The sequence below is a fragment of the Polypterus senegalus genome, chromosome 3, assembly GCF_016835505.1.
Source record: "Polypterus senegalus isolate Bchr_013 chromosome 3, ASM1683550v1, whole genome shotgun sequence".
In the NCBI taxonomy this organism is placed as follows: domain Eukaryota; kingdom Metazoa; phylum Chordata; class Cladistia; order Polypteriformes; family Polypteridae; genus Polypterus; species Polypterus senegalus.
Genome location: NC_053156.1, coordinates 217,506,052 through 217,530,907, shown reverse-complemented (window position 1 = coordinate 217,530,907; position 24,856 = coordinate 217,506,052). Strand labels below are relative to the sequence as shown.

General features: G+C 37.6%; 1 protein-coding gene across 1 annotated transcript in view; it reads right to left on the bottom strand.

Moving 5' to 3' along the window:
- The window catches only part of scara5 (scavenger receptor class A, member 5 (putative)), a 501,271-nt gene that overhangs the window by 203,078 nt on the left and 273,337 nt on the right, over positions 1-24,856 (bottom strand). The window contains exons 5-6 of the mRNA XM_039748467.1: positions 4,480-4,560; positions 1,857-1,955 (exon numbers count right to left, since the gene is read on the bottom strand). Of these exons, the coding sequence (XP_039604401.1) occupies positions 1,857-1,955; positions 4,480-4,560 (180 nt within the window). The remainder of the gene's footprint in view (positions 1-1,856; positions 1,956-4,479; positions 4,561-24,856) is intronic.

Below are 24,856 nucleotides of genomic sequence, written 5' to 3'. Positions count from 1 at the left end.
GTTCGATTTCTGGTTGGGGCAAAAAAGTCTGATTCTGTTTCTCCAATATTAGCTTCTTTACACTCTCTACCTGTCAGTTTTTGAATTGATTTTAAAACCTTGTTGCTAGTTTTTAAATCTTTACATGGGCCTGCCTATTTATCTGAATTATGTGCTTTACACCAGCCATCCAGAGTGCTTAGATCTTCTAGTCAGTTGTCTCTCGTTGTCCCTCGTACCAAGTGTAAAACTAAGGGGGACAGGGCTTTTACAGCTGCTGCTCCTCGCCGGTGGAACTCTTTACCTCATCTCATAAAGGAGTCATCTACAATTGAACTGTTCAAAACAAGATTAAAGACTCATTTCTATTCGCTTGCATTCCATGATCATCAGTAATACTGATTGTTTCCTCATTGTGATTATATAACATTACTTGTATTTATTATTTATTTTGTTTATGTTCCTATATTTTATTTCTATTTATGTTATTTATGTTAATTGTATGTTTTTCTTTTATTCTAATATTGTAAAGCACTTTGGCCACAGCATTCCTATGTTGTTTTAAATATGCTATATAAATAAATTTGACATTAACATTGACATAAAAAATACAATAAAAAACTAAATTCTTGGCAATTAAGTGAATAAAAAGTGAAACAAAAGCTACATAATTAATAAATTCCTGTACCCTACAAAACCATGGCAACAATAACTTTCTGAATTTCAACCAGAAGTAAATGTCAAATTATTATTAATTTGTGAGACAGAAGACAGAGATGAAATGAGTCTCCACATTAAACAGGAAGTTTACTTTAAAACAGCATTAAATTTAAGATGTATTTGAAGTTCTATGCCCAGGATTGCCTACTCCTTCTAGAATGTGTGTCATAGTCTACCATGGTATGTTTAACTTTGGCAAAAAATTGCTAAGTTTTCTGTGATCAACATTTATTGAAAAAAAACAACATACATAAAAATATACACTGAGTAGTGACAACATTAGAATCACCCCCATAAGGTGTGATTAGGATCGTGTGTAGTCTGCGGCAACAGAGAAATCTGGCTGCACTGTGTGTTCTGACACCTTCTTCTCATGGCCAGCATTAAGTTTTTCAGCAATTTGTACTGCAGCAGCTCTTATGTGGGACTGGAAACAGACTGGTTATCCTTCGCTCCCCACACACATAAATAATCCTTGAGTGCCCATAACCCTGTTGCCGGATCACCAGTAGTCTTTCCTTGGACCATATTTGGTAAGTAATGACCACTGCAAACCGGGAACACTCTACAAGACAAGATGCTCTGACCCAGTCATCTAACCATCGCAATTACGCCTAAATCAGAGTCACGCAGAACCTTACACTTGCCCATTTTTCCTGCTTCCAAAACCTCACCTTCAAGAACATAAACCTATTTTTTTAAATGACAAGTGATTGACTCAGGGCTTTTTCTGACACTGGTTAGTTTGTGGTATAAATTTATTCTAATGTTATCATCACAAGTATTGTCATTATTTTATTAAATTAAGTTTCATATATTAAACTGTATAGTTTGCTTATGTTAAAAAATCCCAGTTTAACACTCATCAAACTATTTCTATAGTGAAAGTCTTTCAGTCATATCATTTACTCAAATAACATTCAGAATGGTTTTTGAAATGGAAATCTTGTTCTCATTTCCAAATTGCATGCAACTGCTCTGGCAATGGTTTAATGAAATCCTTTACAAATGGACAGGATGCAAATGGGGTATTTGTATATAAACACAGCAGGCTGCTGTAGCACAATGTATGTTGGCTGAATTTTGAGAGGAACAAAAACAATCGGCTTGGCTCACTGTGTCTCTTACAACAATAAGACTATGTAAGAAAGATATACCTTTTGATCCTTTAGCTCCAGTTAGACCTGGCAGTCCATCAAGGCCTGGATTCCCCTTTGCTCCATTAGGTCCTGGGTACCCTCGCTCACCTGGCAATCCTAAATGAAACCAAAAATTTCACTTTAATATCTTGGGTTAAACTTTTTCTATGCAAATATCTACTAGGTTTATGGAAAATGTTTTTTTTTTATCAAACGTTTGCAATATCTTATACTTTTGATAGTTTGGCAACCTAATAAAAAAAATCCATTCATCATCACAGACAAGTATGGGGTCTGACTGCTACAGATGTAAATTAGCTTGGAGAGATTCTGGGAAAACGTATATCAGTGACAACTCAAGGGAGCTTTTGTGTTTGTGCTGAGCACTAGCTAGGCTGTGGAGATGCTCATAGACTGGAAATGTGCCTCAGTGGGGCATCCCTTACTTGCTCACCTAGTTGGTGAATACTTTCTGTGTGTGTCTCTTCTACTTTCTGTGTCTTGCTGAGCTGCTTTGTTCCCCCCAGGGTGTGCCTGTTATCAAATATTTAAGACAACATTCAAAATTAAGAAATGAAAAGACCAGCCTATTTCCTAAACCCTGATGTAGCCTGGTCTGATTTGCAAATTGTCTATAAAACACTGATTTAAAGAGCCTTCTGACAGTGCCCACCTTTCGAGGTGGCTATTTATATGTTGATACTGTCTCTGTTCCTGACTCCCATTTTTCCTCTTTTTGGTTAACCCTTTTCTTTATTTACCTTTAATTGTTTCCCTGTGTCTTGTTTTCTTGCTTAATCCACTTTTAAAACTGGAAGGCGATTTTAGTTTGATTCTCTCAGGTGCTGCTGCAATTAGAAATGCAGTCACCTGCAGGGATTGTAGGGCTTGCCTTTGCCACAATTCCTAGCTGAGGTATCTTGTCTTATTGGCCCTGTCCAAATTTTTCTCCCAGAATGATGTTAACTGGACTTTTCATCTCCCGCTCCACTTTTTCAGCTGGCCAGCTTTTCTATCAGGATGACTTCAGGTACAACATAGCAAATGTTTATGGACCAATGCATTCATTGAAATAAACAAATTGATATTTTACCAAATACATTTGTATAAATAAGTATGTGTTTTGTTGCTCCATTGTTATGTCAGTGCCTTGTCGTTGTTCATGTGGAATTTGCACATTTACCCAGTGCCTATGAGGGTGTTTCTCTGGTTTTTTCAGCTTTACACCACATCACAAAGATGTACAGTTAGTTTAAATGGCGACTCAAAACTGGCTCTGTGTGTGTGTGTGTGTGTGAGGTGATCTATTAATTGACTGGAACCCTTTGGTTTCTGTCTCCTACCTGATTCTGCAGGAATAGACTTCGCCCTCTGCCAAACTAAACTGGATTAAGCAGGTTTAGATAGTATATTATATTATGTGAAAAGTTTTATTTCTATATTTTATTATGTTATATTAAATTAATATTACACTAATATACCATATTAACATATTTAATGTTATATTAAATTATTTCTTAAACATTGTCACAAATAATAACCATTTTGAATTCCTGTGTGATTTCACACAGGCCATTTTTCCTTACAAATGGAGGACTGGAGACATTGTTCAGACTGTCAGCTGTTTTTACTTCTGAAAAACCCAGGCACATTTTGATTTTCTTTTTTTCGTTTTGGCAAAAATGTGTTGTAGATCAAAAAGTGATTTGTATTGCTGCATTTTAGAATTATTTAGTTTTTCCATAATGTTTTACCAGTGCTCTTCTGTTATTAACTGGCATGTTGGTTACGATTGCAAGGACGGACCACAAAAAATTCTGGCTATATCTGCTATCTAAAAGCTTGGATACTCTGTAATGCATGCTGCCATCTTTTATAATGGTGGAATGGTAACATCACAAACCACACCCAAGTGATGTCACATGGCTCACACGTGTGATCAGCAAAAGGATCATTACCATCAACAATATACTGTAGCCGTCACCATGAAAATCAACCATAAAACTGGTGAAGATTATAAAAATATCACTAAAACAAAATAGTGTTTAAATGATGTCAAAGAAATGATGACATAAAATAGATGACACAATAAGTAAATAGAAACAAAAATGCTAAAAAATGTATTTTTAATACCCAGAAAACATTTCTTGATGCTTGTTTGTTTTACCATTGTACTGTTTAGTTGCCATCTTCCTTTTTGCCTGCTCTTTAGGAACTAGTTTTGTTAGGCAGGTACTCATATCTCTTAAGAGAAGGACAAATAAGTAAAGCAGGTCTTTTTTGACTAATAAGAAGCTCATTTATCTGTTGGGCTAGTTAGGGAATCTGTAATGGTGATACACCACAAACTGTACTTTTTCAATGTTATTCTGTAAACCTTTGCTGTTAGTGTTAGTGTAGCACAGTGATCTAAAATTTAGGAAATTCAAAATATAATTAGCAGAGTAAGAAAAAATGTAAACCAATATAAAATTTGCTTATCAGAAATTGGGTCATGCATAAAGGGACATGCCATGTCAATATTTTTGCTCCTTCACTACTGTAAAACAAAATGGGTAGACGTAACATTTAACTTCACAAACGAGGTAAATTGTGCCTCCATGAATTGTGCTTCAATCAAAATAACTTAAATGCAACAAACCTCGCAATCCAGGTAAACCAGGGGCACCAGTCATCCCTAAGGGTCCATTGTCTCCCTTGTCACCTTTTGGTCCTGGAGGCCCTGCAATGAAGAACAAAGATTTTGCAGATTTGTGTTAGATGAACAAAGATTAACTCAAGGAATAGCAGATATCAAAACTCTTTATAAGTGTTTCTTAATTCTTGCCCTGGAGGACAACTGTAGATGTGTCTTTGAATAACTGTACATGGCTTGCTTCTTATATCATTTTAATGTAATATGTATTACATTTTGATTAGTGTACAGTTTTAATTTTAGTGAAACTTTTTCAAAATATTGTGTCACCCTACCTTATTGTACCACTCAGGCCTTAACTGTTTTTTTCCCTAAATGATCTATTAAAGGAGCTATTCAATCACAGCACATTTGGATTTTAAACTGATTGCTCCATTATTGCTGATTCTACTGCATCTGCATGTTGTTAATGGGTAGCTGGTTTAGAAAAAAAGTAAGCAACTAAGGGCTCAGAATCATAATATGAATGTGTAGCAGTGCTACTAAGTAAGAACTTCATCTCCCAGCAGTCCTTACAGGGGCTGCTAGGGTCAAAGCTGGTCAAAGGAGGTTAAAAGGAGGACAGGGGGCAAATGGAAGAAAAAAAGTTTGTTTTGTTTTGGTGCGTTGTGTGTTGCGTTTATCTGTCGTGCTGCCTGCTGTTATTTGAACCTTAATTAATCATTATGTCCTGGACTGTAATCGTTTGTTGGGGTCTGGATCGTCTGTCTACCTGTGCATTGAGGACTGTGTTGGGATTCATTGGTTTTCCGGAAGAGTGAAGCGCTCCTGAACCATCCATCCGATTTCATCCTTTCAGTAACTACTGGTAGGACTGTGTTTTCTTTCACCCTTTCAACATACAGATCTCTGGACTTAACTTCATCACCCCTCATGTCACCCGGTTTGGTTTACAAGGACTTTGCTGTGTGGTGTTTGTGTTGATAAAAATGTAATATCGCCGAAGGGGTCAGGGGTGGTATTATTGTTTTCATTTAGTTGATTTCATTTCATTATATTCTTAATTGTTTACTTTTCCCAGTGTGCTTTGTTGGGTCTTTTGTGTGTGTGTGTGTGGGTCGATCCAAGGCTGGGGACGTCCCTGGGATCTCCTCTACTAAAATAAATAAATCACCGTCACCCTTGATGGTGTGAATCTTAGCGACCCCTGACCGCTACAAATGTCTAGTAAACATATTTGATAATAACAAAAACAACAGAGATAACACAGTAGCTAGTACTACCCAGAGATGTTCAGATGAAATGTGGGATCCAAACTCGCCTTGTAGATGTGCACATTAGTGAGTCCTATGGTGGAGTGGCATACTGTCCAGGACCGTTTCCTGCCTTATGCCCAATGCTGCCAGCATTGGCTCCTCTATCCTGACAGCACTGCCAGCCTGAAGTGGGTCTTGATATGTTATATTATGTGAGACTAAAATTAAAACATTCATTCAGAGAAGTTAAATCTTCATTATGTGTAATTTATAAACTTGCAAAAAGAAAATTGATACAAAACTATAAATAATTAACTAATATTGAAATTCATTTTATTTAGAACTCAGAATAAAATAAGCAGCCACTACATGTCCTTGGGATAAGGGTTACAAAACAGTAGTCTGAACAAATAAATGGATACAGAATGATTTGCGCTCTTGTATAGCTCATCAGCATCTTATTTTAAAAATAGTAAATTAATAATTTTTACTTTATTTTGTATTCATCTTTAAAAAAACTGTATTAATGATACTCGCATTCCTCATCTTTCGTTTATCAATGTACACATTAACTAATCATACTTGAATGTTAAGATATCTTTAGCCCATATCAGTCTAAAGGTCAGACTTCTTTAACAGTTGCATGTGATAACAAGAAAATTTCACACTGTATACATTCATTCTTTTATGAAAACAATAAAAACTGTTTGTACATTAGCATTGACCTCATGTAGAGTTCTGTGTTCAGTTCTGGTTGCTACGACCATACCAGCTCCCAGTGAAAACAGCAGCTAAATCCATCCCTGGACTAAAGGACATGGATTACTCAGCATAGCCAAGGTAACCAATCCTCATTAGCTTGGAACAGTGGAGGCAAGCTTAAGGTACTGTATAATCTTGACCCTCAAAACTCTCAAAGGCATTAATAAAGTCGACTGAATTGAATTTCTTCCATTAAAATTATGAATACTGTAATGCGTTCCAGACAGGAATTGGAAGCATCTCACAAAAACATCTCAATAGTACATTACTAGAACTTAACTTATGATAGAATGAAATGGGATTGATGGACAGAGGGATCCCCTCATGGCTATAACGTTTTCTGATATGTATGTTTTAAACGAAAAAGGTATTATGGATATGAAAATAAATTTCTGTGATCTACACTTACACATAAAAGATATTTCAAACTAGTGTTGCAGTCCCTTCACCCCGCAAACTTATTTGTGCTATTCCCTTCTCTCTCCCTCTTTCTTATATGTGTCTTTGCTTGTCAGTCACTTCAGTTTGATGCTTTCACAGATTTGCCTCATGGGAAACAATAATAATATTTTTGTACCATAAAAACAAAAGTTCTCTGTGAGGCATCAATGGCATTGTTTCAGATTGCATACTACTGCAATAAACAGTACACTAAATAAAGGGCATCACACGATAGAATTCATGCTTGGATGAACTCAGCTAATTTTACTACACAATCATATGGTGACCCAATGTGGGTAACAATCCATCTTTCAAGAGAGGCCAGTCTAGAGACATGAAAGAAAAAAAGGATGAACATGAAAATGTGTTTAATGATCATGTGTAAGAGTAATGAGTTCAATATGTTTCACTGTCTGTTAGGAGATTTGTAGGTAATTACTGTATCTTGTGGCCAATAATCTATGGAGCTATTTTAACCTTTATGAATTATATAGTAATGTTGCACTGTCACTAGAAATTAAGCTAGCTTGGTTGGTGGTATGTAAGAAAGATAGCTGGAAATCTTACACATATTAAAATGATGAAAATCCAGTAGAGGAAGGTCTATGAATTAATTGGCAAGATTCCACACATGGGAGTACACTGGAGCAATCAGATTGAAAATGCCACGCATGTGCACCAGGGGTCTTGTAGTCTCTTTCCTGCCTCTGACGATGTGGGACAAGACTGGGTGTTCGTGCTAAATGTCTCTGCTTTTCTACCTGCAGCTCAAAGAAGTCACCGAGAGATGGCAACTGACCCGGCCACAGTGCCCATAGCAGGCCCTGCCCCTTCTGGTCAGGCTCTATAAAACCACCTGGTCCCCAGAGAATGGTATCTGCATTTGGGCCCAGAACCTGACCTGGAGCAAGCACTTTCATGTTGGTATAGCTTCCATGCGATTGAAGGCAATTCTGTTTATTGGGCTGAAATATTGTCAATTGTTGGAGCTACTGTGACCAGTTTTTGCTTTCCTTTACTTTATTAAACGTCCTCTGGTCACATATTAAACAGCTCACTAATTATTGATTGAATCTCTTTCTTTGTTCATAAACTCACTTTGATCCTTATGCGAGCACAAAAAATATATAATAAGATATAATTTTTGAAGAAAATACTGTACATGCAATTGAAAGACTTCTAAAATTAAAATACTGGTGAGTGTAGGGACAGGGAAAACTCATTCTAAAAGTATAAATGGAGCTGCTTTACAAAATCAATCTACCACTACTAAAGTTATGGTGAACCACTGGAGGAAAACTGGCTACAGAATCCTTTAAAATCTGCAAATATGGCTTCTTAGGAACTGGCATTGGATGAAGAAGCACTGCTGGACAACAGTGATTTGATTTTCCATCCATCCATTATCCAACCTGCTATATCCCAACTACAGGGTCACGGAAGTCTGCTGGAGCCAATCCCAGCCAACACAGGGCGCAAGGCAGGAAACAAACCCGCAGGTGACTTGATTTTGCTCTGCTGAATTATGCAAAAGCTTCCATATATTCTTAAACATCTTATCTAAAGCAGGGCACACAAATAATGCAATAAATTCTCTGTGTCTTTGAATTCCTGGATATCTTGCCATCATTTCAATCATGACTCCAGAACAGTAACTGTGATTTAAATGTATCTGATACAAACAATAATCTCACTGGTTATAAGTTTGAAGAATGCTTAGTTCTTTAAGTCCTTTTCACATTTTTTTGTCAAAGACATTATCTGGATCAGCAGCACCTCCAAGACTGAGAAACTCCTTGCAAATTAAGTACCCAATGACACAGTAAACCTTTATTTTCATAGTGCCTTGATAAAGCATCTGTCTTACTTGTTATTACTACCTGGGTGAAATTAAATTCTAAAATTGAATCTCTACTCTCAGTAGTAATGCCATTTTTAAATAAGAGATTTTTATGATCAACATATATGATACTGTAAATAGTATTTTAATGCTGTCCAGGCAGTGACTCCATTATTGTTAACTAAGTTTTATTCCATGACATGTAACACTTTATTTACCATATTGGAACTTTCTTTTCCAAGAGTCAATTTCAAAAAGAAATGCGTATAAGGGTGCAGTTTCTTTATGTCTGAAAAGCTTTGCAATTGAACAGCCCTTACTCCAAAAATTTGACGTGTCAACCTCAATTTCAAATTGTACTGAACAGTCAGGATGTTGTAATTCAAGAACAGATAAGACAATATTGTTTAATTTAATAAAGGCTTGCTGGGCTTGGACTGATCAAAGAAATGGTGAATTAAATTTCTTTGTTAAAGTGGTGATTGTTTAAAATAGATTACTAAAAACATAATTCCTGTAGTGGTTAGTGAATTCAGTAAATCCTTGGACTTGGTTAACAGATGTTGGCGCTGGCATTTCAAAAAAGCCAATACTTCTAATAGATCCATAATTATAGCTTTATCGGAAGTATCGTTATCCAGAAAATGAATATGAATATGACAAAAAATGTATTATGACATAGTCATTTTAAGACTTCACACACATGATCAATGCGTTCAGCTACATTACAAGAAAAGATACAAATGGTGTTAATGTAAACAAAAACAAAGACTCTTTAAGCATCTAGAAAACAGTAATTGACAAACTTCAGGAATGCTGTGGCGTGTTAATTAAACTTTAGGGATTACTAAATATTCATACTGTAATTAAATTCCATAGTAGATAAAGCAGACAGAAGATTTATGAAGATGGCCGATAATTCTTAATTGTAATGTTATTTAACACTACAAGGGCAATGACGCCCATCCTTTTTCTCATTAAACAAATCCAGCATCACATGGACTGCGATGCTGGCAAATAAATAAATGCATTTGCCAAACTGAACCTTCCACAGCCTAAGCTTTTTGCTTCAATAGTGGATATAATGTAGGTAATAACATTCCGGGGTAATAGATTAGTTTTGCAACAACAACAATTTATTTCTTTTATAGCCCAAAAATTTAACAGGCCTTGTTTTTGAGAGATCCCAGCCTTAACTCCCTAAGTAGACAAGAAAAAAACTTCCATAAAAAAAAAACCCTGTATGGAAAAAAAAAAAACCCTGTATGGAAAAAAAATTTAAGACGTCTTGGGAAAGGCACTTCAGAGAAAGACCCGCTTCCAGGAAGGTTGGGCATGCAATGGATGGCAAAAAATAGGGTAAATACAACACACTAAACAGATCACAAGTAATGCTCTTCACAGAGCTAGATGGCCAATCTATCATTGCCGCCTCAGAAATACAATATAATAGTACAAAAAACAAGGCAAGATGCAACAATAGATTATACCACTTACTAAATGCAGAGCACAATGATACTCTCGGTGAAGTGACAATTCTAAAGTTCCCCATCATCTTAGTAATGTGACACAATGGCAGAATTTATACGGTTGAATCAGTACATGTGTATTGAATCTTTGTCTTGGCAATTTGATTCTGATGGTAAGTAAGTGAGGTTTACGGTATATTGAGCAGGGTTGTGTGTAATCAAGCCTCACTACGTTCATTCAATCCTATATCTGAGTTGATTTATCTAGGAGGCAAACACTTTTTAACACAATGGCAGTTCATGTTTGGTAAAACTGTTCATTCAATAACTGAAATAGTCAGTCAGTCAGTCATTTTCCAACCCGCTATATCCTAACACATGGTCACGGGGGTCTGCTGGAGTCAATGGGGAAAAAAGATTTTCTGGTCTAATGAGACAAAACTTGAACTATCTAGGCAGAACTCCATGAACTATGTTTGGGAAAGACCTGTCACTGCTCATCACGTGTCTAATACCATCCCAATGGTAAAGCATGGTGGTGGCATGCTGTGGGTTACTTCTTAGCAGAAGGGACAGGGAGACTAGTCAGCACTAAGGGAAGGATGAAAGCTGCTAAACATAAAGAGGTCATTAAAGAAAATCAGCAGCAGTGTACACAACACCAGGCTGGAGTGATGGTTAACCTTTCTGCACAACAACGACCCAAAGCATACAGCCAATGCAACGCTGGTGTTTCTTCTGGACCTGACTAATTTCAAGTGATCCATCCAAAGCCCCATAGAACATATGTGGAGAGACAGCATCTCCTAGAAGGGTAAAGCAATTTTTTTCTTGATAGCATCCATTTTGGCCACTCTCCTCTTTTCACAACAGCTTCCAGTGTATCCAGGGCTTGCCCTGTTGTGGAGTAGACTTTCCTAATAAGTTTATTTAGTTTACAGATGCTTTCCATCCAGTCTAACAAAGCTTGAGAGGATCTTCCAGGAGGAATAGGACAAACTACCAAAGTCCTGGGGCCTCATGCATAACGGCGTGCGTAGAATTCACATTATAACATGGCATAAGCACAAAAGCAGAAATGTGCTTACGCACAAAAAAATCCAGATGCATAAATCTGTGCGTTCGCCCACTTCCACGTTCTTCCGCTACATAAATCCCGGTTAGTGTGAAAAGTAACACATGTGCACGCGCCTCTTATCCTGGCCTAATTCCTCGCAGAATTATGCCTCTTTGAATATGCAAATCAATATAAATAGCCCTTAAGCTCAGCATTCTGTGAAAAGGCAATGGCCAAAGTACGGGGGGTAATAGAAGAAGTTCAGCGAATACCGAGTGGAGGCACGGAAAAACATACTATTTGTTGGTTTAAACAGTGGTATAAACAACAAAAGGAAGTTGACCAAGTGACATAGAGTGTCGGAGAAACTCGAAAGCTCAAGTTCACAAAGTCGCACAGTGCCCGAAATAAAACAGAAGTTGTCAGATATCAAAGTCGCAGTGAAAAGGTGAGTTGTAGCCCACCGCCTGAGTGTCATATGAAAGCTTATTAGGGTACAGAGAAAAAATAGGCACACAGTGGGGAAAAAAGCACAAAATTTCAACTTTAATCTCAAAATTTCCACTTTAATCACGTAGTTTATTTTGTCATTAAAGTAGAACATCATAAACCTTATCTTAAAATCATTTAATTTACTAGTTTCTCAAATCCCATCGTAACTAAAGTGCTTTGTTTTGTATTTGATCTTCTATGCGCTCTATGTGTGTGAATCACTACGTGTTTCCGGGTTTTCTCTTCCTCCAACTAGACACAGAATCCATTACATTCGTAATATTACTGCTCTCTGAATAATTAAAATACTGAGATGTGTACTTGATATCATTTTCATGATGATAGGAGTTAAAGCATGTTATTAAACATGGGAACACGGTGGCGCAGTGATTGTGCGCGACTTTCGATGAAATAATTTATTGCAGCAGTACTGTCTCTTTCAAATGTACTAACCCCCAATTCCTGTCCTTACTTTGCTTTCTCCAAATACCCAATTGCCACACAACCAGCTCTGTAATAGATGTTAAGCCATATGTAAGCTTAGAATGCTGATTCTTCAAAATTTTTAAGGAACATTGAAATATCTTCATAGTACATGTTTAATTATTCTATCCTTCCAGTGTCACGGCAGTCCCAGAAAGCATACAGCGCGAGGCAGGAACAATCAGTGAACTAGCGCAGCGACACCGTGTCCTCACATGTTTAATTATTAACAATATAGATTATTTAAGTGAAGTTAAAGTTTTATCTGTATAATATGTGGAGCCGACCCGGACACAGACAGGCGGACATGTTGTTACTCACCACCACACGTTTATTATTTACAAATATTTACAAAGTTAGGTGTCACTCAGACACAGAATAAAGTGCACAAACCCCCAACACACACAGTCCTGGCCACACAATGCCTTTCTTCGGGCCGCTTCCACTCTCTCTAGTGCCTTGTCCTTCTTCCACCCGAATCCAGCCCTTAATGAAGGGAGACGGCCCCTTTTATGTGCTCCTGGATGAGCTGCAGGTGCTTCCCGGCATTCCCCTCCTGGACACGCCCCAGTGTGGCGGAAATGCCGGCTGTTCTCCCGGAAGCTCTCCGGGTGTCCCTCTTCTTCCCAGCACTTCCTGGTGTGGCGGAAGTGCTGAGGTCCAGGGTCCCCAAGGCATTGGGGCGCCCCCTGGCGGTGACCACGGGTCCCTACAGGGTTGGGCTTCCAACCCCTCTACCCGTGGCCCCCAAAGCAACCAGGATGGCGGCCCCCACGTGATCCCAGATGGGTGCACGCCCACTTCCGGTCCCTGAAGGTGTCCCGGCCGGGTCGTCACCCCTGGCATCCCTGACAAATATAATGAACATATTTTGCTGCATTTCAGCTTAAAAATGATATCGTCATCATATGTAAATACCCGCTTTATAAAGTGGCTCAGGTTGTGCAATATTATAACTGTAGTGCAAATTTACAGCGAGGTGATTGTACTTATAAGTACAAAGCATTCTGCAAGGAGCACTTGATGGATTGATTGAGTGCGTTTATAGTTCTTGCGATGAAACTCTTTCTGAACCGCAAGGTCTGTACAGGAAAGGTTTTGAAGCATTTGCCATATGAGAAGCAGTTCAAATAGGCAGCATGGCTGAGTCAGCGTGTGCTTGATGCTGTATACTGATAATTCTCTTTCTGATCAGCTGCTCCGAGAGGTGCAGTGAGAGTAATATGGAAAAAGTTGATCTGCTGTGGCAACCCCTAACGGGAGCGGCTGAAATAGAAAAAGAGGGTGCAGTGAGAGTAAAGCAGCTATGGTATTTAGAATAGTTTGGCCATTCTGTGGACCATTATATTGTTACAGGTTAATTACAATCAGACGCATTAAACTAGTAAACAATATGCAGTGTAACAGATAGGGGGCTCTGTCGTCCACTTGAACCCTCAGATCAGACACCAGACACCAGATAAAAGTCCAATAAATAATTTTATTTGGACTATACAGTGCACAAAGCACCCTCCACTCCACAATACTCATAAACAATAAACAGTACAATCACAATAATCAATCCTCCACTCTCCCAGACGCGTTGTCATTCTGCCACCCGACTCAGCTCAACCCTGGGATCTCTCACAGTCCTGTTTAAAGTCCTTGACCCGGAAGTGTTTCTCTCTGTCTGTCCATGTGACTGGTAAAACTTCCGGGTCAAATAAAAACTCCCTTTCTTCAACCCAGAAGTATGTCATTTTCCCTGTTCACGTGCCTGGGATGTATTCCCTGCAGCGTCCTCTGCCGGCCCCCATGGTATCCAGCAGGGCTGTGAATAAACACTCCAATGTCCAGGATGCCCTGCTGGAATTCGGGGCACCTCTATGCTACAGGAAGGGCTCCATCTGGCGGCCTGGGGGTATTGGCTGGGATGAATGGCTGGCCATATACCACAGCGGTTAATTTCAGTGTATTTATAAAGCTGCATCAGGGATGTGGATCAAAATAAGAAAGGGTAACCACACGTGAACAGTAGCACTGCTTTGATGCTGGGTGCCGCCAGTCTGCAAAACCGAGCGCAGAACTTGCGTACGCCAGGGTATGAGCTAATGTGGAAATGTGCGTGGCTTTATGCCAAGTTTAGGTTTTATACATCATGATTTGAACATGGAAACGGGCTTATGCAACATTTTTGTGCGAACATGAGGCCCCAGGTGCGTAGAGCTTGTAGAGACTTACTTAAGAAGACACAATGCTGTAATTGCTGCCCTCAGGGCTTCAAAAAGTACTGAATTAAGGGTCTGAATATGAATGAGAGATTTCAGTTTTTGATTTTAAAATAAATTTGAAAACCTTTCTGAAGACATGTTTTCACTATATTTTATTATTTTTTAGGATGCTATAATGAAAGTTCGACAAATTGATGGATTTACTGAACACATACAGGACGCAGCAGTTCACATCTTCTCCAAGATCCTCATGTAGCCACCATGCAACAGCAAAATTCTTTCACAGAATATGCACATATTTTTTCACTCAAAGTGTGACATTTATTAACATGAATGTTTGCATTAAAAACTGCGTAAATCTGTTAGCCCTCACACTGTGTGCAATCACATTTCCAAGCAGAACACTGGAGTCACTTGGCAGAAACTGAAAATTATTAACCTTTCCTGCCCTTATTGGAAATGTTCATCAGTTTTTTGTTACCAGAGCCTACAAGTCACAAAATGTTCTTGACAAAAAAAATCATTATTTTAATATGAATTTTAAATGTTCACATTTCTTTTAGACATCAACACCCTCTTACAACCAATTACCTTGTATTGTTGATGACTTTGCTATAGGTCAATAACTCAAAACCTACACCTGTGAATGCACTGACAGGCCAAGAGATCATTTTAAATAGCAAGGGAAGATGTGTGTACCCAGGACATCACTTTTCTCTATCACTTCTTCCCTCACCTACTTTCACATAAGTCAAAGTTCAGTTAAATTCTGTGTTGGGCCCTTTCCTGTTTTCCTTATATACCACCATGCTAGGTTGTCCTATGGCTTCTCATATTATTACACTCCAAATAATACTGCTGAACCTTTTGTTTCGTTTATGTGAGAGGACACTGTCAAGCCACTGCAGCTGCTTCAAAATTGCATGATAATGTCTTTTGTGGATCACTCCACTGGTTCCTGGTAGCAGCATACATCAAGTCCAAGTCATTGAAGTTTGCCTATAGAGCACTCAGTGGCTAAGCACCTACTTATCTGGAGGCTGTTATTAGATCTTTCATGCTCACTCGGGTCTACTAATGAATGGTGTCTGGTGATACCACCGTCATGTGTTATCAAATTGTGTTAACACTTTATTTTAGGTACTACAAAAATGCATCTATTATTCCTTTACTCTTATGCAACAAAACCTTAAAAAAAAGGCTTGCTTTGGTGTTAATTATACTTATAAAGCATCAGTAAAGTGGTTATTCATCATATGTGCAGCATTGTGTATTAAGAGCCTGTGATATGCTGGGAAATTTACTTAGGAATATATATACTCAGCAAAAAAAGAAACGTCCCTTTTTCAGGACTGTGTATTTCAACAATAATGTTTTAAAAATCCAAATAACTTTACAGATCTTCATTGTAAAGGGTTTAAACAATGTTTTCCATGCATGTTCAATTAACCATAATCAATTAATTAACATGCACCTGTGGAATGGTCGTTAAGACCTTAACAGCTTACAGAAAGTAGGCATTTAAGGTCACAGTTCTAAAAACGCAGGACACTAAAGAGACTTGTCTACCGACTGTGAAAAACACCCAAAGAAAGATGCCCAGGGTCCCTGCTCATCTGCGTGAATGTGCATTAGGCATGCTGCAGGGAGGCATGAGGACTGCTGGTGTGGCTAGGGCAATAAATTGCCATGTCCGCACTGTGTGACGCCTAAGACAGCGCTACAGGGAGACAGGAAGGGCAACTGATCATCCTCGCAGTGGAAGACCTCGTGTAACAACACCTGCACAGGATCGGTACATCCGAATATCACACCTGCGTGACAGGTACAGGATGGCCACAACAACTGCCCGAGTCACACCAGGAACACACAATCCTTCCATCAATGCATCAGTGCAGACTGTCCGCAATAGGCTGAGAGAGGCTGGACTGAGGGCTTGTTAGGCCTGTTGTAAGGCAGGTCCTTACCAGACATCACCAGCAACAACGCCGCCTATGGGCACAAACCCACCTTCGCTGGACCAGACAGGAGTGGCAAAAAGTGCTCTTCACTGATGAGTCACGGTTTTGTCTCACCAGGGGTGATGGACGGATTCGTGTTTATCGTTGAAGGAATTGAGCACGTCTGGGACCTGTTGGATCGCAGGGTGAGGGCTAGGGCCATTCCCCAGAAATGTCCAGGAACTTGCAGGTGCCTTGGTGGAAGAGTGGAGTAACATCTCACAGCAAGAACTGACAAATCTGGTCCAGTCCATGAGGAGGAGATACACCGCAGTACTTCAAGCAGCTGGTGGCCACACCAGATACTGACTGGTACTTTTGATTTTGAGCCTCCCTTCATTCAGGGACACATTGTGAAACATTTTTAGTTTATGTCTTATGGTGTTGACTCTTTTAGTGTTCATACAAATATTTACACATTAAGTTTACTGAAAGTAAAAACAGTTGAAAGTCAGAGGACGTTTCTTTTTTTTGCTGAGTATAGATCTTATACTGAAGTATGCAATATCAAGAGAAATATGTCTCACTTAAACCACGTACTGTATGACCATTCCAAGTTGGCGTTATTTCTGTAGGCTAAATAGCATGGATGAATAAACTATTGATGCTTTGTAAATGAGATTAACTCCAAAAAAGCCGTTAGTCATGTCTTGCTACATAACAGTATATGAGTAACAGATCAATTTTTTACAGTAATTTAATTAATGTTTTCCCCAAATTTCAATCCAGAATTTTTTCATACCGTAGTTCCTCATTGGTGGAAAGAGTTCCCCACCTTTACACAAACTATTGACTCCCTCACTATGCTTAAGGAAAAGCTGAACAACACCTTCCAAAATGTTAATTTTTTACATTAGGTTTTTTTGCAGGTAATATGAGTTTAATCAGTTTAACTGATTTCTTACTAATAGGGTTTAAAGCAAATGCTACTTTTTCTAGTCAATTTTGCAGCGTTTATTTGTTAATCTGATTTATAGGTTGCTTTGGATAAAAGCATCTGCTAAATGACTACATGTAACATGTAAACTCAGCTGCTTACTCATGATGGCCCACCCAGTAAAATGTACTTGGTAATCTACAGTTTGACAGCCAATGCCACTTCTTTGAGAACACACATGCCAAAGTTTAAAAATATATACTTCATTTAAACACACACTCAGTTTGCTCATTCTGGGATAATAAATAATGCTTGATTGAAGTCAAAGTAAACATTATTTGAGCATTTAACATAAAACTGAGCAACCTGCATTATTTTAAACAAATGATAATGCTATACACTCCAAAACTATAGCAAAGGTCACGAAAAAATAGAAATGTAAGGAGGCAGGACCCATAAGTTAGGGGAAAGAAAATGAAAAATAATTAATGACATAAAAAGTAGGCAGCACTAAAGAACAAACACTGTAAATGGTACAGGAGAGATAATAGACTAGGCAAGGGAACAAGTGGACCAGAAGGAAGGATCAAAGCCTACACTTTAAGGCACAATGTGTACAGTACAGACTGCAATGCACTCTGGGGAGTGTATAGCAGGCCAAAGGATTAAAAAAAAAAGAGGGAGTCTAGATGGTAAGGATTCACTGTGTGCCTATGAGGATGTCCAAACTGCTGGCTAGACATTTATTTTATATAGCACCATTGCATTGTTAACACCATTTAAGTTAATATATACTATAATTATTTTCACATTTCTACAATGGAAGACCTTTCAGTTGAAATAATTTGGGCTATAGAACAGTCCATTTCAGGGTACTTCACAGTTACACCCATATTTATTTTTACCAGGAAAGTTCAGAGCTGCCAATTAATGTAATAAACATGTGTTTGTGATGTAGGATTCCAAAGTACCAGAAACAAATACCAGTCAGACATGGGGAGAACATGTAAACTCCACACATACTGTGAACAGGCTGCTGCTCAGACAACGTATGCATGGCGTAACATTCATATGTCTTTGCCAACTAAGTTAACTGATATGAAAGTTGGAGCATATTACATTTTTTGTTTACTTCGTTCAAGAGTTAAATATTGCATTTTTATTTTTAAATATTTTAGTAGCAATGAATCATAATAAAAAAATAATGACAGAGTACAATGAAATTACATGTGTTAGCAGACTACATTAGGCTTGTGGTGAGTCAGGTGCTTTCATACACAGAAGTCTGTAATTCAAGTGATGTAAAAATAGCATTGATTGATGTGTGTTACTGGGTTGAGGGTCTGTGACTATTTGTTGCTCAGTTGTCTTAAACATAACATTATTGAAAGTATACCCAAAAGAGTATCTAATAATTAGCAGTTGAAAAATAACTATTAGTACAAAATGACCAATGCTACCATAAAATCAGTATGAATATGAAAGGAATATGAAAGGAGAAGAAGAACTGAAATAGGCTACCAATCTAGCTTTTAATATTAGTTTAAAAAGGTTTTTTGTTAAAAAGTTAGAACTTGGAAAGGATCTGATTTATAGCATAATGGGAATACAAAAGGTGACAGTAATCTTAAAAGATTTGAATCCCTGTCTGAAGAAATAAAGAAGCAAAAGTGGCACTTAGGGTACAAATAAACCATAATGTGCACTCAGTCTGTTGTGTGTTATACCGCTAAGTAATCAGCACAGTGCAAACTGTAATCCTGCCCTGTCCCCGTTGCATGTTGAATGGCTCCGATCATCTTCTTGCAGATCAACTGAAGTCTCATTTACAGGGAAATCTGTAGGATTTCTTACCTCCCGATGTGATTGTTGCCCTCTATTCAGATAAAAAGATGAGGAGCGGAGTTTCGCGTGACTGTATGTAAAATCTGTAGAACACGGTTCTATCTGAGTATCTTGAATAAAACATTTACCATTGATCAGGGTCTATTTTGAATATGATGAGCGAGAAGATAAGGGTCTGACCACAACTGTCTGTGTATATCTGGGACTGAAAGACGGAGGATGTGTGCCAGATATGAGGGGCTTCAGTCTCTAAAGCCACCCACATCCTGATGCCACTGTCCACTTCTAAAAACTTGTTTTATGTTTATAACAATTAGGGCAACTGCACCTTTCCTGTGTTATTAATTAGTTAAAACCATTTAGTTACAAGTTAATAATGTTGGTTCTTTACAATAATAATCTACAGATAATATTTTTCAGTCAATTCAGTTTAATATAAATGCTTACATAATTGCTTTCCCCTTCAATTTTTTCCATTTAAATGACTTTTTTTTACTTAAATGGTTCACTTACCTAAAGCAGTAGGATAAGAGCCCTGCTATGTGAGCTGTCTACATCTTATTCACTTGCACAAAGTGTTTGAGCAGCTTTTCAGACAAGTAAAAGATGAAGACATACAAAATATACAAACTGATAGTAAGTGCTTTCAAGGTAAAATTGAAACAGTAAACAACTTGTAGTTAAAGTCGCACAAAACGTTTTCTCTGTTTTAAAGATGGTCACGTTCGCAAACTCGCTATTGCTTTTCAGTGGGAGATTTTGAAATTTTAGAACGTTGTACAACGAGATATCTCAATGAAAATCGATCTGCATTAATACATTTCTTTGAAAATAACTAAGTGTGCCACATTTCAACAAAACTGCTTCATGCAGACAAACAGACATGACTATGGCAATAGGTGCCTCGCGCATTATACGCAAATGCACCTCACAATGTAATAATATTCTTTAACACAAGAAGGAGATCATTTTTAAAATAAGATTTTATTTATACCTATTTTATACAGTAATATGTGGCAAACTTTTTTTGCAGCACCAGAGTGTTGTGTCTGATAAGTAAAAAAGTAAAAGTCCAAATATGAAAATAATAAGAAGCCAGGACAAAAATGAAAGATCTGAATCAGCAGACAATAACTTGAGGTTTGGCTTACATTTGTGCTGAAGAAATGCACTTTCATTAACAGAAATAAACTAAAAACAAAACAACAGGCAAAAGGTTTCCAATTTAATTAAAGTAAAGCACAATAAACTTAGTGCTATAATGAAAATATGCCTTGAAAACCTATGTCTATCTATTCTTGAAATATGTAAAACATCTAAATGCAATGATAAATTCACACAGATTTGCAGATTAACACTATATATTTTCACCTAGAGACAGCAAATTTATTAGCATTACAAATAACAGAATGCTGATCTCTTCAAAAATAAAAATGAAAACATGAACAGAAATGTGTTGCTCTAAACACTTAATGACTGTTAAAAACAATAAAAGATTACAGTAAACAATTTTGACATTTTCATACCCTGTACAATTTCTTAGTCACATTCTTGGTAGTGATTTATAAATATAAAAAAGAAATGATCTTTTAGTTCCAAACTCTAGAGAACATTGTTTACGCCCTACACTTAACTAAAAACCTAAACAAATTCAAAACGAAACCAGATCCTCAACAAAGGCCTGTTCTAACAAATGGTTACATATTAAATTTAAGCAATATAATCTCAGAGAGGTCAAATTAAATGTTCTTGGTGGTGATTTATGAATACAAAAAAAAGGTCCTTTAGTCCAAAACTTTAGAGTACTTTTTTTACACCCAGCACTTAACTAACAACCATCTGTTAAAACCTTAACATGCAGAAATTTGGCTGCACTACAGTACTGGGAGAGCTCTTGTATGAACTGGGAACCACTTCATTCCTACTGCTGATGCTGGTTCTTTCTTTGAGTTACTTCTTCTTGAACTGCATGCTGCCTTCAATACGGTTTATCCTAACAATCTGATGAAGCACACAAAAAACAACATACTGTATTGGTTGTGCTACTCCTCTGTGCACCAATTCCTGCCTCAGTTCAAACATTCATTTTCTCAAAGTCTCTTCTGCCTCTCTCCTATATTCATTCATGATACTCAAGAACCACTTCATCCAGTTCTGTTCACTACCAAGAGTACTTGTTCTTACTGAGATATGGTTGCAAAACTGCCTAGTTCTTCATTCAATAAATCATCTTAAATATTAGGCTGTGAAGAGTATTATTTAATTTGTAAGGAAATCTAAAAGCAGCTTTTTACTACTGATGCCAAAATCAAATCTATAATTTAGGCCAACATAGAGTGAAAATAAACTCAAATTCAAAATAAGCTCAGATCCTCAATTACAAATTGTTTCATATTAAGCCACAGTGCTATGGTGTCAATGAGGCTGACTGAAAGATTGAGGCAGTGAAATGAATAAATTAAGGGTTTGGCAAAACAGAGTTAAAAAAACAAGAAAGGGTAAAAATACTGTATCATGAAAACAAAATAATTCCAAAAGAACAATTCAGAAACACTTAACAATAAGCAGAAGTACAAATACGTTGTCTAAAATGTTCTAACACTAAAAGCCTTTTTGCTTTGACTAACACTATCAAGAAGGTAGAGAGATGTGAGAATAACCTCCAAAACTCAGATATCAAGATGTGTGCACCACCACCTTTTATAGTGTCACACATGTGTGCATGGGAGGCAGCTAAAGGGCTTGAGTAAGGACAGTTCCGAGACATACCGGGATGTGGCAGAGTGTACCGACTCTTTTTCTCCCTTTCCTGCAGACCATTCCACCTGGCCCTCTTGACGTCACTTCCGGGTCCAAACCTATGGAAGGAGACCCTGCCAGCTCCGGCCCCTGTGATGTCATGTCCGGGCTCGAGCCTATGGTTGAAGACCTTCATGAGCCCGACCCCTTTGATCTCACTTCCTGTCTTCCCCTTTAAAAGCCTCCACCTTTTCCCTATTCCCTCAGTTCTGTTTTGGACTCTGTTTTGTGCACAACAAGTGCTATCATTACTCTCAATTTGCAGCCAGGAAACCAAATACACGGGTGGCTGCCCCAAGCCTTGCCATGGCATTTTGTAGCTTTTATGACAATACGTAGAACAATGGAGACTGTTAACTAGTATAGTGATACTAAACAATTTGGCAGCAGCCATACAGATAAAGTCAAAATGTGTTCTTTTCTGAATAATGCTACAATGCAAAAGTCCAAAAGTTTCAAATCCTTGATTACAACAGAAACTATAGACCAATCAGTGGTTTTAATGTTGTGGCTGATCGTTGTGCACATAAAATCTGAATTACAGGCTGGGAGAACCTTGAATAACAACACAGCTGCACAACTAATTTGCCAAATATTTTTACAAGATATGAAAAGTGAGGTACTTATGCATTGACCTTTGGTTACACTGAAAAGCACCTTAGAAAGTCCTAAATTGATCTCTACCATTTGCTATTTCAAACTGACTGATAGGACATACCATTTGCCCTATTTATTAGCAATAAGGTGGAAAGAGACACCATCGTCAAATGTTTTATAGTACTGATTGTAATCGGAATATAAGTTCAATATGTCACTGTGCTCTGTGCAAATATTTTAAATCTGCTTTTCTTTTCTTCTCACATGTACAGCTAACACAAAGCCAGATTTAGTACAGGGGTCCAGCATTTAGAACTGCTAGGCAAGTATCTTAAGACAAGACAAGTTAAGGACAACTGCGAAATGGGCATTGTACTATTTCTGTGTATCAGAGTCAGCATGACATTGGATCTTTTTACCTTGTTTGAAATGGCATGATTTACCTAAGTGGGGGCCTGCACATGGAGTTAAGAGTATAAAGCCTTGGAACATTGCCCGGCACACCTCTGAAGCCGACGGACAGATGGGAGATAATGTCATTCGATCTTGAAAATCCTTCCAATGCAGCGACAAAAATGGCAGACTCTACACTTCGGGCCCCCACTACCTGAATGGTCTTGTCATGGCTTCCTCGTCTTTAATGCCACGTAAACCATAATTAAAGCTAAGTTATTTCTCCTATATGATATTTTACAGCCGTATCACTAAGGGAGGGGTATCGCCTTTTTATATTATATCTATATAGTTTTGGGTTATGTAACATGCAGCAATTACAAAAGAACTTATTCCAGTGCAGTCTGTTGGATTTTTACAACATCTTAAAGGTCTTGGTCATAATTATTTGTTAAATTTGATTATCATCCCATGGAGCTGATAACCAACTTGTGGTTTTTTCCTGTTAATGAAAACATTTTAGATTCTTACTTCGTTAGGCTTTGCTGATAAATGCTTATTTAGCAAAAGTAATGATAAGAGATCTAAGTAACTGCATTACTTGTAGGCTTAATATGCTTCTGAGAACCTCAAGACTATATAATGAGCATTCAATGTTATGTAAGAAAATTTGGATACAAGCCATTGATTAAATCTTCCTGACGTTAGTTGAACAGACATGAAAACTTCTTTGCATTTATACTTAGTACTTATCTGTTACCTTAAATATGATTCTAAAAAGTTGTTGTTGGATGAACACCCTTCAAGTGTTAACCCTAAATCAAATGCAGTCATGGCCTTCATGTAGTTTGAACACATTTTCTTACAAAAAGGATTCGGTCTAACATATTTACCTTGATCACAAGTCCTTTTGATTGAAAGAGTCTGAAGACATGGTGCGTTATGCTGAGTGTGTAAGAAAGGATCAGACTGACTTACATCTTAATATATATAAGTAAATAGAAGCACACAGAGGCTTACAGTACAAATAAAAACAGTCAAGGATCACAGGGTTTCTCCACTCTTTAGTAATCAGGAAGAACAGGAAAGTCTTGAAAATTCTGAGAAATGTAGATACTGCAATATGTCTTCTCTTTGGAGTAAAAATCCCAAGCCATGGCATTAAAACACCCGAAACCTGGGAAATGATGAGTAAACTTAAGGTTGTCAAAAAAGATCAAAAGAATCCAGTCTTTCTGGCTCTGCCTCAGAGGTTTACAAAAAACAGACCACAGTGAGAACAGAGAGAAATACTAACCAAAAGTCTTAATTTATAATAAAATCAAAATAAACCAGTCAGTGTAGAATTAAAAAAAATATATATATCGGTCACTCAATGAGGATTAAAACATCTCAGACAGACCTCAAATGAGTGCAAAGTTAGAAGGGTAATGACTGGTACTATTGATTTATTATACATAAACAATATGAATAGGGACATAAATAACAAGATGGTTATGTTTGTAGATAATACCAAACTAGGAAGAATGGCAGATAATCTGGAATCAACCAAATTATTACAGAGGGACATGGGCAGGATACAGACTTGGGAAGATTGTGGAAAATAAAGCTTGACTTAAGTAAATGTAAGGTATTAAACTTAGGAAGTAAAAATGTTAGATTGAATAGGCAATCGGAGGAGTCATAGTGGACTCATTACTATCTACATTTAGACAGTGTACAGAAACCATTGAGATGGCTAAGAGGATGTTACGTTATATAGCATGATGTTTAGAGCACAAGTCAAAGGAGGGTATGCTAAGGTTTAAAATGCACTGGTGATGCCTCATGTGGCGTGAAGTTTGCAGTTTAGGTCTCAGGCC